We start from the raw sequence: 16,760 nt of genomic DNA on the forward strand, positions 1-16,760 counted from the left end.
ATTTACCTTCAGTATAAAAATGAAGAATTCCGTTTGTAGACGTAAATGTCCAGGGATAATGCTTTATTTGACTTTGATTCATACTTTTGTCTTTGCTTAGTTTCACTTTATCCAATTAATTCTTTTCACGTTTCATTGCCTAATCTTGTGCCTGGTGACAGAACTCACCCATGATGCTGGCCTCTTCTGCACGCTGCCATTCAGCCGTACCACGGTACACCTCCGCATGGATGGTATCACAATACAGCCTCACTAAACTTGACCTGCCACTCTACAGTTCAGCACCGCAGCAGCTCCCAGAACCCCCAGCACCATGGACAGCGGCAGCCACATCCCCTAGGGCAGCGTTATTCAAATGATGACCCTCAAGGGTTGGCCACTCCTGATTTTCCAGCCTTCCTTTACCTGTGAGCCAGGTGTTTTGCCTCTAGCCAATCAGAATCAGTACTTATTAAACTATCTACCAGGGAGAACTGAAAACAAGGTCTGGATTTGGAGTCGAGGGCCAGATTTGAATGGAGGGGGGGATCCTTTAGTCACAGGGAGACTTCCTCAGAGCCACGGACAGCACCAAGAACACGGTGAGACTCTGTGCAGCAATACCATTGAGATCAAAGGCAGGCAGCTTTCCTGAGCACCTGGTGGTCAGTTAAATAAGACCTGCGGGTCTCACCATGGCTTCCCCAGGATCAAAGGGCATGGAGTCACCCTGGCCTCCCTAGCTGCCCCTGCTGCTCTTTGGAGAGCCTCACCTGGGACTTTCACACGCGGACTTGAACTCTGGCTGCCCTGCCTTGATCTACCGTCTCCTGCACAGGAGCCTTGGCACCTGCTGTCCATTCCAGCAACTGCTATGTTACTCTTGTGCCTGATACTCGGATTGAAGGACTGTACGTGCATGGAATAGATCCCCATTTCCACCACAGTCCCACAGAAATTCATATTGATAATATTTGATAATATCCAATATATAACAAAAAAGAGGGTCCCTCCACCCTTAACATGTCTATGATACCGTCATTGCTGGTGGAGTTCGAGAGAGTCACACCATAGAAGAATGGACAGCTGGAGGCTTCCCTGTTAACTGGAGAAACCCAAAAAGCTCTCTTTTATCTGGAACCTTCAGATGCTGCCTAGTAATCCATCCTGCAGAGGTGTGTTCTTCACTGGCTACAAGTCAATCGGTTCTGTTGTCGTCACAGTTTCCCACATGGAGATATTGCCTCCATGCAAACAAGATAACATCCAAAATGTTCCATTTTTATCAAGCATTGTGCGAATATTATACTGCCGTCATTTTCCATCACCCATATTTCCACACGCTGACAACATGTCACGTAATATCATGACACAAGGCATGCAATATATTACACATGCAGGTATGCTGACCTCCGAACACCTTCAACAGAGGCATGAAAGTGAATTACTATAATATGCAAATGGCAGAACACCAGGTCTTATGAATGAGGGCTTTCATTAGGACTCTTGCATTATGAATGCTGCATTTAGCAGTTTGAAAATCAGGAAAAGCTGATTTTTGTTTTTAGAAGGACACAGCCAGAAGAACATCATCTAGATGAGCTTCGAATCCCGTGGGAGTCGAAGCTCCTGAATACTGCTTTGTCCAGACCCTGCCCAATACTCCACTATCCTTACACAGCTCTTACCTCGAAAGCTCCAGCGCAGCACTTCCCCGTGCAGATGTCAGCTAGCTACACCACCAGAACACAAAACACAGCTACGCGTTGCTAAGTAAAGACATATTACCATGGCAACAGGCTAGCTGCAAAATAACTGACTGTAACTGTTTTGTTGTCGACAGATCTCGATAAAACAATAACTACAAATGATGCAGAGCTCCCTGGGAGGAAAATAAATACATTTCACTTCGGCGAGATTCAAATATGATGGGTGCAAGTATAAATTCAACAGCCTGTTAAAGTTTGGACAGCAGCTGGTTATAAAAATCAAAAGAGTAATGCGCGGATACTGCAGGATCTCTACTGCCCCCTTTTAAGCTCTGCTCCCAAGTTAGGCTGCTTTGCTGGGGCAATCTTACAGACTCTCTAGCTATTATGCTCTAGTAGGTAGGCAAATGAAGCAGGACCAGCTGACACTGGGTTTTGGCAGTGAACCCGCAGGAAAATTGAGGGATTCTACATTATTCCCTATTGTACTCAATATAATGCTGCTGCTTTGACAGGAAGTGTTTAAACCAAACTACAAATTTCATGAAGATGGTTATGTTGAGGTCAAAAGTCACTGGGTAGGAGTCTAGGGATGGGTGAAGGCCCTGACTGCCTTTCTCACAGCTCCAGTTCTGGATGATCAGAAATTCTTTACCTGCCAGTAATGTTCTAGTGCAGAAGAGAATTTAAAAATAAGCAGATGTTTATGAATGCTCACTCCTTGCTTTGAAGGAATCTGAGGATTGTGGGGTATTTGCCCCAGCGCTGCGGAGTCTCCCTCATACAAAAGATGTATGAGAGACGCACCGGCTTTTAAACTCGGTTTTGAAGGGGATATTTCATCTCGTTGAAGGCACTGCAGCATTTTCTTAAATGTTGCTGCAGCTTTAGCAAGCCAGATTGAGGCATTAACGTCTGGAATCCCCCTAAAGGCAGAGCTTTCAGATGTAGTCCTGTGGGGTAAGGCTTTAACTCTGCCTGCCTGAATCTGAGAGAGGAGGCCCGGACTGCGTTAGCGTGAGGCTGCAGAATACGGCCCGCGGGCTAAATGTAGTTGAGCGCGTCTAACACATAGACCTTCCCTTACACACTCTCTTACACTGTAGCAATCAGCAGAAAAGAAATAATTAAGCTAATGGACATTGTATTAAAGCCTACATACAGCTTATCATCATTAAACCGTGACTCCATGTAGCTCATACCTCACTATGTATTATTTACATCTGTAACTAACTGGAACTTTTTTTTTTGTAACCCCTCAGATTTAATAACATTAAGATTAAATGTTTAATCTTCCCTCAGGCCCTGAACACATTATGGTGTGATTCGCCTATTAAGCGCAGAGATCAGTCAGTTTAAAATTTTCAGATCAGAAAATGTGTTTTTGCCTTTACTGCTTAAGCAAAAAGAAAGCACAGCTAACTCTTTCACTGGGACTACAGTGCATTTACTAACCTGGTTTGTCTCCACATCTATAGCAATGACAAAGACTGCTTCCACAAGGCCCTAGCCTTTCTAATCCATCCGCAACACATCTGACATATTTTTCACGTGCTGATGTACTGTATTTCACTCAGACAACAAATTGGATTCTATTGCCTGTTGAATTACATTTCAGAAAAAAAACTGACCTGTTTCACACATACATCTGCTTTTATGCTTTCATATTACAGTGACCAAATTAACCCTGTGTTATGGCACAGACTGTGGTGACTATAACGTACGAGTCAATGAGAGTATGTGGAAATCGTGGCTGTGATCTCTGTATTCCTCCAGTGTAGTGCGTGAACCTATTTTTTGTCAACTGTGAATTAAACAGAATATGGAAATATGTTTTGTAAACACAGTGAATCCTGGACCCAGACCTCAGAACTATTATTTTTTTTGCTATACTCTGCAGTTTTCAATCCCGTGCTCCATCTTTCATCACACATTTATTTAATTCCCACATTGAGCAAATACTAAAGAAGGGATTTTTAAAAGGATTCTTCTATTTTTAATGACTTAACTTATTTTAAACCAGGCTTAAACTTTTAGATAGATATGAAGGTATTGCAATTAAATTTTAATTATGATGGCACAATTTCACTGTGTGTTAAACATGGAACCCCAGACGAAGCAGACAAACTCTGAAAGGCCAAACCTTTGAAAATGAGTTAGCTGCTGGGATATAAGTGGCTTGAAATGTTGATGCAAAAACAATGTCTCCAAATGAGATTTTCAACTCGCAAAGCTTGCTCAGTTTAACAGACACTTCAATTCAAATGTGCTGCGTTCTAAGTTACACCATGACTCTACATTGATATTAAACCCCAGCTATTAAAAGGTGTCATTACCTTTAATGCAGAAGCCAAATTTAGTAAAATTAATCAGGAGTCATTTTCCAAGGCTGCAGTTTTAAGAGCTGCCTCACTTTTCATTCAGTTCAATCTACCGGATGGTCTTTGTAATATACTGACATGTCCCAGGAAATAAGTCCATCTATAGTAATTAAGTACAGCAAGGCAGTTTTCCATGTAATGGCTTAATAAGCTTAGTACTTTCAGTCTTTCAGGATTTTCCTGGACATCGCAAATGAACGGAGGCCTCAAAACAGGGTAAGTAATGATACTTCCAAGAAAAAGTGAATACACAGGTCAGTCTGCTTGTTCTACTCTGCACTTGAGTAAATCGCTACAGCAAGGTATTCATTTCTGGGTAATGATGGTGATCTTGATCATTAAAATCCTCAATATGACAGAAACAATAAACACAAAAAATGAAACCCAATCCCAGATACAATCTGAACCAATGCGGAGACTTTTCACTGAACCAACATCACATTGTATTAAATCACTTTTTGCTAAAGTTTATAAAGTTTCATTGTGATCACAAAATGAATTAATTGAAACAAACTGCATATGGCATGTAATGTACAAATCTTTGGTCCTGAAATTATACTTAATTTAGTTTGACAATAAAATTTACAGAAAGACACATTAGGAAGTTTATTACATTTAATCAGAAACTATATCATCTATCTGTGAGGTCTTTTACGTCTACATTTTACAGATCCGAGAATGAGATGAAAACAGCTCTTTGGGTTTCAGTCACCCCCTTCAACATGGAGGCAGTAATGAAGAAAGCCGCCCTAACATCACCCTCTGTTTGAATGGCTTTTCCCACTGATGAGAGGCCAGAGCCCATATATGAAAGGTCTATACAGCTGACAGTGCAAAGAAAAGAAGTGTGATAAGGGAAAGAACCAAGACCAGAAGGTTCAAATACGACAATGAGCTTCTTCAGGGGGTCCGCATACAGCATATTCATGAATAATCAGTTAGTGAGGATGGCAAATCTTCAATGGGGTTCATTACTGATCATGATGAACATAGGGAATACTGAATGACATGAAGGCAACCCAGAACATTTCAAATTTACTAAATAAACTTTGCTACATTGCCTTGTTATGGAACTATACATTTTGGTGAACATTTCTAGACATTCTTTTCCTTCGGAACAAAAGTGGTTTGTGAACACTTTAAAACCTTTATAAGACGCTCAGATCAGCATGACAAAAGCATGGCAGAGGAAGCTAAATCATGAAATGGTCAAAATACTCCACAGATTGTAAAGCTCATCTGTAGCATTACGAAACAGTCTACGTCACCTGGTTGCGAGTCGAGGGCAGTGTAAATAATGAATGTTCTGTCTGTATTTAAAAATTATATAAAAATATATAAAATGATTTAATTATATTACTGGTGTACAGCCAGACAGACTTCATTTGATATTAAGGTTGTTGGGTGGAAATCCTTTGGTGTCATAAGAAAAGTATCCATTCAACGCGCCTGTCTGTCTGGGACTCTCAGACCTCCAAGATATATATCTTATATATATAAGACTGCTGGACACCATGTTTCTGATCCTTCATTTCATAACTTAATAAGAGGAGGCAATGGAGTGTCCTAGTATTAATTATGACAGCAGATGAGTGTCAGTGCAGCCTCACGCCCTGAGCTGAAACGAAGAGCCCTGCTTCTATCCAGATACGGCCTAGTTAGTCGGCTGAAATGCAGAGGCTCATGGTGGAGACTCCAAGTGATGTGACAGCTTGCTGTCTCAATTGAAGGTGAAGGCCAGCTGACTGCTTACAGACGCTGGCTGCTGCTGGTGTGACTCCTGATAACCTGAAGCTCACAAAAGTACCTGTGACTATGAATCCAGCTGCAGCCTGCATCTCCTGATCTTAGTCAGTAGCAGAAGAAATATATGGCTTTTTAAAAAAATATTCTTCAGATATAGGAAATCCATCCATCCATCCATTGATCCATCCATACCTCCATCCATCCATTCATCCAGGTCCTATACCCCCTCATCCTATGCAGGGTTATGGGAGTCTGGAGTCTATCCCAGATGTTATGGGCACAAGGCAGGGAATACCCCAGATGGGGCACCAACCCATCACAGGGCACACTCACATATAACCTACAGGCAACAGGGGAACTTCAATTCACCTCTGCATATTTTCGGACCCTGCGGGAGAAACCCCACAATGACACAGGGAGGACATGCAAACTCCACACACATGGAGCCATGGCAGAAACTCAAACCCTAGGCAACAATGCTAACCCCTGTGCCACCATGTCCCCTTAGGAAAAACATGGCAATAAATCAAACAAATATGTGGTTGTCTATCTGTACAGAAATCAGAACTATTATTGTTGTTCAAAGTCACAAATATTCATTTTCGTGACTATCATAAAATGAGGCAGAATGTTAAACTGAAAACCAACTAACATTAATTTTGCCTACTTTTTAAGGTTCTGACTTGTGATTCCTTCCTCTCCTATAGACCGAATGCGTGAAAATGCAAAGCAAGCAGAGGGACACGAGCCACTTACGGAGACAGGTTCCATCCAGCTCCTCGTGGCCTATGCTACAGATGCAGCGACCCAGGGGCACCAGCCAGTCTCCGTCAGCTCCGCAGTAGAGCTTGGGCGTGTCCCGCTCCTCCGCGTTGCTTATGCAAGTGCCCCTCACCTCTACCAAAGAGGAGGAGTCCATGCGAGGTATGGTGTCTGGGAATGTAGCCAGGTTGTGGAAGGTGAAAGGGCACTTCTTGTGATACACACGCACCGAAACCAAGGCGATACAGGCACCAATGTCTTGGAAGGCCAGGTAGAAGCCCTTCCTGGTGATGGGTCCCACCTCCCGCACTTCCGTGTTGAGCTTGAGGATGCGGTCGCCCAGGTCCATCTGCGTGAAGCTCTCGTCAGCCGCGATGGTGTCGATCTTGGTGTACTCTGACGGCCTGAACCTGGTGCTGTGCGGGTCATTGGACTCCATGTAAAAGAGGTTGAAGGTCTCCTTGCAGGTGCCCGACACCCAGGGGATGCTGTTGCAGTCGCGCAGTGTAAAGCGCAGCTCCACGTAGATCTTCTGTGCGGCCTCGCGGGAGATCCAGTTGGAGCGCAGCCAGTTGTTCTGGTTGGGCTCCATCACGTGGCACACCTGGAACGTGTGGATGGGCCGATTGTGCTCGTCCATCTCCGTAATGGCGTCCCACTGCGGAACAAAGAGGCTCAGTTACTTTGTAGTGTTTAGGTCATCCAAAGAACACAATGGAAATGGTGATGTGCGATGCTATGGGTCAGAAATAGAGTTAGAATTAAATTAACTTTGATACCAGATTCATCAGAGTACATCTTCGGGCTCCATGACTGCTTCAGTACCTCATAGCTTATCTTACACTATTTTCTGGTTAATGATCCTTTGCTGACACCTTAAAAACCAATCAAAATAGTACAAAAATCTCCTGACCATACCGATAATTCTAAGAGTTATTTGCAAATTGCCATTTGTATAGTTAAGGCAATATATTTAAATCCAACAGCTAAACTCATATTAAGAGGAATAACAAAGCTCATAACACCTAGTTTTATTTATCTTATTGTTTCGCTGAGTGTTAATCCCTATTATACTGTATAATACAGTATTTCCTTCACAAATTCAGTGGCCTGACTGATCTTTTTTGAGTAAATCTTTTCAGAGAGAAAGGATCGGATCTGGCAAGCTTGGATGCAGAGTCTCAGACTGGCCCGTGTGCTTGGTGTAATATGTGCTAATGAAGTACAGCTGTCAGGGCAGAGGACAGAACAGGCAGGCAGACACAGCACCAGAGACGGCGTCAATCAGCAGAGCTGATCTCACTCAGTCTGAATGAGATTCCGCACAATCACTTAATCTGTCTGTGGGAGATCCTGAACAATTAAAGTCTTCATGTACAGTAACAATGTGCTTTCTAAGAGTGATCTGCATGTCAGAAAGACTCTAGTATTAAGCTTGTAAACTGGCTAGGAACCTGTGTGCATCCTCTGTGAGGCTGAGAAACTGAAATTCAAGGTTAAAAGAGGCAGATGACTTTAGAGAGAAGCACCAAGATAAATAAGCTGGGTAAACTTAAGGGGATGTATGGTGGAGGGCTCAGGCCGTGATTCCTGTGACTGCAGTCGGTGCGACTTGGCGGTGATTCTGTAACAACAGGCAGGTCCGTGCTTCCCTTCAGCAGGTGAACTGCAAGCATGTCAAACAGGGGCTTACAGCAGCTGTCGAACAAATCAGCGAGACCGAACGAATCAGCCAGACCGGACCGAATCAAAAGAACTGAATCGGACAGCCAAACTGGGTACTGCGTACCCAATCAACCAGAAAGGCCCACAGGAGAAGAAGAAATGAGAAACGCCCGTCTGCCCGGGCAGACCTGAGAGAATCAAGGCAACACTCAGACACGTTCAGGCAGTACAAATGCAGCACAGATTGAGAAAATGATAATGCTTTATCACATATGCGACAAGTTCCTATTGTACCATTTTCAGTGCAATTAACTCATTTTAAAATAGCAAAGGTGCTGAATTTTTGATAGCTGGCGTAACTGGGACAGTATTTTATTCTTTTTTGGAAACAGTCAATGTTGCATAACTTATGGGAAATGCTGGCTTCGAAATGCTTAGAAACTGTGAATGAGTCCATGATTGGAGAAAACATATATAACACAGAATTCACTTCAAAGTCAGGTGCTGAGCTGTGATGAGTTATACAGATGGTAAGTCCTGTTATCTTGGGCCCAAACAATATCAGCCACAGAAAGCCACACCAGTGAGAGTGAAAAAACCAAAACAATCAACAAAACAAAACAATGTCCTCCATTGTTTTCTTCAGTTGTTTAAAATTCAGGTTCACAAGTAATTTCTTTAATAATTTCTTCTTTTGGTCTGTATTTTATACCCTATGCCTGATAAATTATTTACTGTGAACCTATTTATTGCAAGTGAAATTTATGCAAATATCTACTGTCCTATTTTGCATATATTTGCAGAAATGTTTTTTAGTCTTGTGGAAAAAAAAGCTTTAAAATACGTTATTAAATAAATACACATTTACACCATTATTTATGAGTTTATGTTAATCATCCTTTTTACATGTGGAAATTAGCTCGAAGAGTTGAATTGCTAATTCTCAAAGTAATAATAATTCATCAGTCCATTTTCCATAACTGCTTAATTAGTACAGGGTCACAGTGAGTCTGGAGCTTACCCCTGGAAGCACAGGGCACAGGGTAGGGTGAGCCGTTGGACAGGATGCCAACACAGGGCACGTGCACAAAGGCTCAGGGCAATACAGGGACAGTACAGGCGGAACATATACAGTACATTCTACAGACAGGGAGTCAAAATCACAGCCCTGGGGTGTGAGTCCACTAAGCGGCATCAGCATTAATACTACAACCGATATACAGTATACCAACAACAACACACAGATCTGCTCACTCATCTATACTGAAAAGTTTGCATTGTCTACTGGCAATAATATGAATCTTGTGAGCAAATCTGCCAAAGTATTACTTGAATAACATTAGCACAACATTCTTATAGTCTGCTAACTACTAGCTACTGACCTTTAACATGAACCTTAATTACTTAAATGAATTATTCAGTAAAGATCATATTTTTGCAGTTGAAGGATTCAAAAATGTTAGATAGACCTTGATATAACAGCTGAACAAATCCAATCAAAGTCGAAGCAAAGTAAGTCACACCACCTAAGCTGTCTCATCAGAGTCAAAGCATCACACCACCCAAGATGTCCCATCAGAGTCAAGGCATCACACCGCCCAAGCTGTCTCATCAGAGTCAAGGCATCACACCGCCCAAGCTGTCTCATCAGAGTCAAAGCATCACTCCGCCCAAGCTGTCTCATCAGAGTCAAGGCATCACACCGCCCAAGATGTCCCATCAGAGTCAAAGCATCACACCGCCCAAGCTGTCTCATCAGAGTCAAAGCATCACACCGCCCAAGCTGTCTCATCAGAGTCAAGGCATCACACCGCCCAAGCTGTCTCATCAGAGTCAAAGCATCACACCGCCCAAGATGTCCTATCAGAGTCAAGGCATCACACCGCCCAAGCTGTCTCATCAGAGTCAAAGCATCACACCACCCAAGCTGTCTCATCAGAGTCAAGGCATCACACCACCCAAGCTGTCACATCAGAGTCAAGGCATCACACCACCCAAGCTGTCACATCAGAGTCAAGGCATCACACCACCCAAGCTGTCTCATCAGAGTCAAGGCATCACACCGCCCAAGATGTCCCATCAGAGTCAAAGCATCACACCGCCCAAGCTGTCTCATCAGAGTCAAAGCATCACACCGCCCAAGCTGTCTCATCAGAGTCAAGGCATCACACCGCCCAAGCTGTCTCATCAGAGTCAAAGCATCACACCGCCCAAGATGTCCTATCAGAGTCAAGGCATCACACCGCCCAAGCTGTCTCATCAGAGTCAAAGCATCACACCACCCAAGCTGTCTCATCAGAGTCAAGGCATCACACCACCCAAGCTGTCACATCAGAGTCAAGGCATCACACCACCCAAGCTGTCACATCAGAGTCAAGGCATCACACCACCCAAGCTGTCACATCAGAGTCAAGGCATCACACCACCCAAGCTGTCACATCAGAGTCAAGGCATCACACCGCCCAAGATGTCCCATCAGAGTCGAAGCATCACACCACCCAAGCTGTCCCATCAGAGTCAAGGCATCACACCGCCCAAGCTGTCACATCAGAGTCAATGCATCACACCGCCCAAGCTGTCTCATCAGAGTCAAGGCATCACACCACCCAAGCTGTCACATCAGAGTCAAGGCATCACACCGCCCAAGATGTCCTATCAGAGTCAAGGCATCACACCACCCAAGCTGTCACATCAGAGTCAAGGCATCACACCGCCCAAGATGTCCTATCAGAGTCAAGGCATCACACCGCCCAAGATGTCCTATCAGAGTCAAGGCATCACACCACCCAAGCTGTCACATCAGAGTCAATGCATCACACCACCCAAGCTGTCCCATCAGAGTCAAGGCATCACACCACCCAAGCTGTCACATCAGAGTCAAGGCATCACACCACCCAAGCTGTCACATCAGAGTCAAGGCATCACTCCGCCCAAGCTGTCTCATCAGAGTCAAGGCATCACACCACCCAAGCTGTCTCATCAGAGTCAAGGCATCACACCGCCCAAGCTGTCTCATCAGAGTCAAAGCATCACACCACCCAAGCTGTCTCATCAGAGTCAAGGCATCACACCACCCAAGCTGTCACATCAGAGTCAAGGCATCACACCACCCAAGCTGTCACATCAGAGTCAAGGCATCACACCACCCAAGCTGTCACATCAGAGTCAAGGCATCACACCACCCAAGCTGTCACATCAGAGTCAAGGCATCACACCGCCCAAGATGTCCCATCAGAGTCGAAGCATCACACCACCCAAGCTGTCCCATCAGAGTCAAGGCATCACACCACCCAAGCTGTCACATCAGAGTCAATGCATCACACCGCCCAAGCTGTCTCATCAGAGTCAAGGCATCACACCACCCAAGCTGTCACATCAGAGTCAAGGCATCACACCGCCCAAGCTGTCACATCAGAGTCAAGGCATCACACCGCCCAAGATGTCCTATCAGAGTCAAGGCATCACACCGCCCAAGCTGTCCCATCAGAGTCAAGGCATCACACCACCCAAGCTGTCACATCAGAGTCAAGGCATCACACCGCCCAAGATGTCCTATCACAGTCAAGGCATCACACCGCCCAAGCTGTCCCATCAGAGTCAAGGCATCACACCGCCCAAGCTGTCACATCAGAGTCAAGGCATCACACCGCCCAAGATGTCCTATCAGAGTCAAGGCATCACACCGCCCAAGCTGTCCCATCAGAGTCAAGGCATCACACCACCCAAGCTGTCCCATCAGAGTCAAGGCATCACACCGCCCAAGCTGTCTCATCAGAGTCAAGGCATCACACCACCCAAGCTGTCACATCAGAGTCAAGGCATCACACCGCCCAAGATGTCCTATCAGAGTCAAGGCATCACACCGCCCAAGCTGTCCCATCAGAGTCAAGGCATCACACCACCCAAGCTGTCACATCAGAGTCAAGGCATCACACCGCCCAAGATGTCCTATCAGAGTCAAGGCATCACACCGCCCAAGATGTCCTATCAGAGTCAAGGCATCACACCACCCAAGATGTCCTATCAGAGACAAGGCATCACACCACCCAAGCTGTCACATCAGAGTCAAGGCATCACACCACCCAAGATGTCCTATCAGAGTCAAGGCATCACACCGCCCAAGCTGTCTCATCAGAGTCAAGGCATCACACCACCCAAGCTGTCACATCAGAGTCAAGGCATCACACCGCCCAAGATGTCCTATCAGAGTCAAGGCATCACACCACCCAAGCTGTCACATCAGAGTCAAGGCATCACACCACCCAAGCTGTCCCATCAGAGTCAATGCATCACACCGCCCAAGCTGTCTCATCAGAGTCAAGGCATCACACCACCCAAGCTGTCACATCAGAGTCAATGCATCACACCGCCCAAAATGTCCTATCAGAGTCAAGGCATCACACCGCCCAAGCTGTCCCATCAGAGTCAAGGCATCACACCACCCAAGCTGTCACATCAGAGTCAAGGCATCACACTGCCCAAGCTGTCCCATCAGAGTCAAGGCATCACACCGCCCAAGCTGTTCCATCAGAGTCGAAGCATCACACCACCTAAAGTGTCCCATTAAAGTCCCAACAGAGATACAGCAAAGTTTACATAATAATAACTCAGCGTCCCAATCGTGTCAATTAAACACTGAACTTTATTAAATTCAGCAGAGGAAAGATATCACAGCACTTTTTTTTGTTTCACTCATTTCTCAATTTATGGGTTATTAATGAACAGCTTCTTCCTTGTTTTATGGGACTTCAGTCCTGCTTCTAAGAGCCTGATACACACTGTCAGAGCAATGCCCTTCACACCTGCACTTAATGTCTCAAATTAGAAAGTTGCTTCTGCCCTTTACCTGGCTGGTTTCTGGCCGTTCCCAGTGTCTCCTGCTTCACCTTATTCTTGTCTACTGCTGACTTAGAAATTTTGAACCTGGAGGCAACCTGCTGCTCAGTGTAGCCTTCTGCTAGCAGAGCCAGGATTTAAAAATGCAGATTTATTTAAAAATACAGAGTGGTCTCTTAAATTTTCTGTGACTGTATGACATTATTTTGCCAAGAAATCCACAAAACAATAATATATCTCACCCCCCCCCCCCCCCCCCCTCCCCAAATCTGTTTACTTTCCATACTATTGCTCTTCAGAATATGGAGTGCCCACAATAAATAACAAATGATAAAAGAGATCTTTGTACAAGCTGGAGTTCTCCGCAGCGGGATGTCCCAGGCTAGACTTTGGCAGGTTTGGGGGGGGGGCTCCTGACCTGCAGGAATGCTGCAAAGGATGCGGAGACCTATCCGATCTGGGAGGGCACCTTTACGTGACAGTTTCAGCTTGGGAAATCAAAACACACAAGGGCAACAATGAAAAGAAAACGGGCATGAAAGCACGACAAATTACTGTTCATATTCTTTCAAAGTGAAAAACGAAAAAAAGAATATCGATGTGTTACAGTGAAAGAGACTTAAATGTGTGAATGTAGTTAATATTTGATTTGAGAAATTCTGAATGAATCTTAGGATTTGTTGTGCTTCTGGACTGATGCCAAGTACATCTGAACGAGCTAAAGATTCACCATAATCACAATGCTGCATCAGAGGACAGTGTAAGTGCATTTCCACTGGCTGTGCTGCTGTTTGATTCTTTAGGTGAAAACAACAAAAAATTTTTCTGGGAACAGAGGAGGACAAGCAGGCCGGTCAATCCCATGAAAGGGATCTCGGGGGCAACGAGATTAAGCCCCTCTGTGACGACGGGATAAAAGCAGGAAATACAGAGAGACAGGACACCTGCAGGAGAGGGAGACCCGAATGACGGCGGGAGCGGGGGGGAGGTGCAATGAAACACGACCCACGACCCAGACACATCTGAAGGCACACGACTCTTACTGTGCTGGAACTATGTGAAAATACACTGACAAATAAATGAAAAAAGAGCAAGAAAACAGGGGGAAATTAAGACCCAAGACTTCGCAAACCCCTGAGTCTGGTGCTTCATTGTTACACATTTCCTTCCGTCACCCAGAAGCTACTACTTCAACCAACAAAAAAAATCCTGTGGCCCAAGGTGCCATGTTATCAACCAATCATAACACACAAAGACGACTAGCACACACCCCCTATCACCTGTGGGCGTGGCATATGGGCACCACAACAGATGGTGGGACTGAAAAGCGACTGGGCCGGTGGCCAAAATGTCAGGAAGTTTAACATCAAAGGGGATCTACTGACCTGAACGGCTTCAGGAAGGCAAGGCGCAGAAGCTTATTTCAAATTATTATAAACACACAGAAAAATAAATGTTTCAAGGAACGTTCTTGGTACAAAAGTTTGTCCTGGATCTACTTCCAGAGCCATAATTATCAACTACATCTCTGCATTTATTTATTAGGAATGGAGGGTTGAAATTAGACCTCAGTCTGGATAAAAATGTAAATATCACAGCTGAGAAGCAGATCTTTTTGGATGCTGACCTTTATTCAATTATTTTTCAAATCGCTGGAGACACAGGTATGTAAAATCTGCTGAATCATACTAAAAATAATTACCTAATGGAGCAGAAATACAAGATGTTGATACAGTGGTACCTCAGTTCTCGAACTCATTATAACTCGAATTTCTTAAAAGTCGAACCAACCAGTTTGAAAAAAAATGACCTAGATCTCGATCTGAATCTCAGAAGTCAAACCGTGAACGCCAACCTACAGTAAGATAACTTGTACACGCGAGGAAATGAGTCACGCGGCACGTCTCTCAGCGGAAACAAAGGGTAAAGCTTCACTCTCACCTCGGATTCGCTGTGATAGCACCGTGCATATTCACGCTAGCTGAATACATATAGACAGTAAAAATACATTTAGACAATGATAGACTGTAACAGTAATTATTATTATATAATAAAATACATTTTAAAATAAAGATTTCTTATTCATTATTTTAATATTAATAATAAACCATTAATACATTTAATTATAATAATATTGTTGTGCCGAGCGGGGACGGAACGGAGACAAAGGCGCAGACGTCAGGGTATCGGGGAATACGGGGTTTAATTACAGGCAAAACGCAGACGGACAATACAATGACCGGACTGGGGAAACAAACTGTAACGCGTTTGAAATACAGAGGGCTAATAAAAACAACAAAAAACAGCTGATCACAGGAGTATTCCACATGGGGTTAACGAGGGGGCGTGGCACATGGAAGGAGCGGACGATCGGGGCAGGACACATTGTTTTTTTCTAACTTTACACATTGTTTGGATACATTTATTTTCTTACTTTACAAATGACTGTTTTGATAAATGTGCTTAGATGTGTTTAGTACAGTATATGCTCCTCTTGTTTTATCCTGTTCATTTTGTGTTTAAATGCTAAAAAAACATATTTAGGTGTAATTTTTTGGGGCCGGGAACCAATGAATTGGTTTTCCATTGTTTCTTATGGGGAAAATTCGATCAGAACTCGAACTGTTTAGGATTCGATCCGGAGTTCGGAACGGATTAAGTTCAAGTTCTGAGGTACCACTGTATTTCACAAAATAAAATAATCTAACATGGGGGAAAACGTACCAAACAAAAATGTTTCAACAATTTTAAAGGGAACAAGAATTATTTTTACAGGTATGAAACAACCAAAACATAAAACAGGGTTAAGCAACACATTCCAATTACAATTCACAGCTTACTATGGAACAGGAGGATGTAAAACAAATATCAATTTTACTGACTGTACCAGGCACATCAAGTCAAACATGTGATAGCCAGTTAGCAGTTAGTTTTCACCAGGCACCCAGTCCATATACTGGCACCTTTTCTGATGTTACTGATGTGCACCTGTCCCTCTGCACGAGCAGTCAGGCCTTCCATGGATCTTCCCCTGCAGATTAGAGATCTGGCCTCAGGCCAATGTCAGTCAAGGTGATGCAGGCGGCCATCTAGGGTGCCATCTTCTGTGGGGGCCCTAACTTAGCAGCTTACCATTTAGCGCCTTAGCATTTCAGTTTGTCTCAGGCACGGGGCACCAGCAGTGAAGCTTTCCTAAGGCACCACATGGGCTTTTGCTGCATATTCCATTTGACCTCGGAATTCACAAATTCTTAGTTGAAAATTTTAACTGGAACGCCCCGTGAAATGGGGTTCTGACTCAGTAAGTCAGATGAACCTCTGCATTCCCGACCTCAGAATTCAAGATGGCTGCACCCTTCATCAACAGAAGTGAAAGCTTTAGTTATATACTGTTTATTAGCACTTACTGTATGTCTTTGGTTGTACACACAGTACAGTCCAACCTCTATCTGTGGACATGTTGCTATGTTGTTTGTATGCAAAATATACCATGAAATGCATTGTTATTGACAGGTATTGCTAAAAATGACTAATGATGAACCTGGATAAAACTGGTATTGTTAAATGGCTTTCCGACTTGTACTGGAACACGGTTAACTTGGGTGGAATGCAGCATTTGGCCTGTACTGCTACAGACTGCACTTATCAAAGCATGTGCGCACAAAAACATGCACGCAGACAC

General features: G+C 44.1%; 1 protein-coding gene across 2 annotated transcripts in view; it reads right to left on the reverse strand.

Annotated features, from left to right (window-relative positions):
- The window catches only part of LOC111852062 (eph receptor A6), a 157,471-nt gene that overhangs the window by 101,065 nt on the left and 39,646 nt on the right, over positions 1–16,760 (reverse strand). For both annotated transcript variants that reach the window (XM_072700269.1, XM_072700268.1), the window contains exon 3: positions 6,572–7,235. In XM_072700269.1, the coding sequence (XP_072556370.1) occupies positions 6,572–7,235 (664 nt within the window). The remainder of the gene's footprint in view (positions 1–6,571; positions 7,236–16,760) is intronic.

Source organism: Paramormyrops kingsleyae, chromosome 16 (genome assembly GCF_048594095.1).
Source record: "Paramormyrops kingsleyae isolate MSU_618 chromosome 16, PKINGS_0.4, whole genome shotgun sequence".
Classification (NCBI taxonomy): domain Eukaryota; kingdom Metazoa; phylum Chordata; class Actinopteri; order Osteoglossiformes; family Mormyridae; genus Paramormyrops; species Paramormyrops kingsleyae.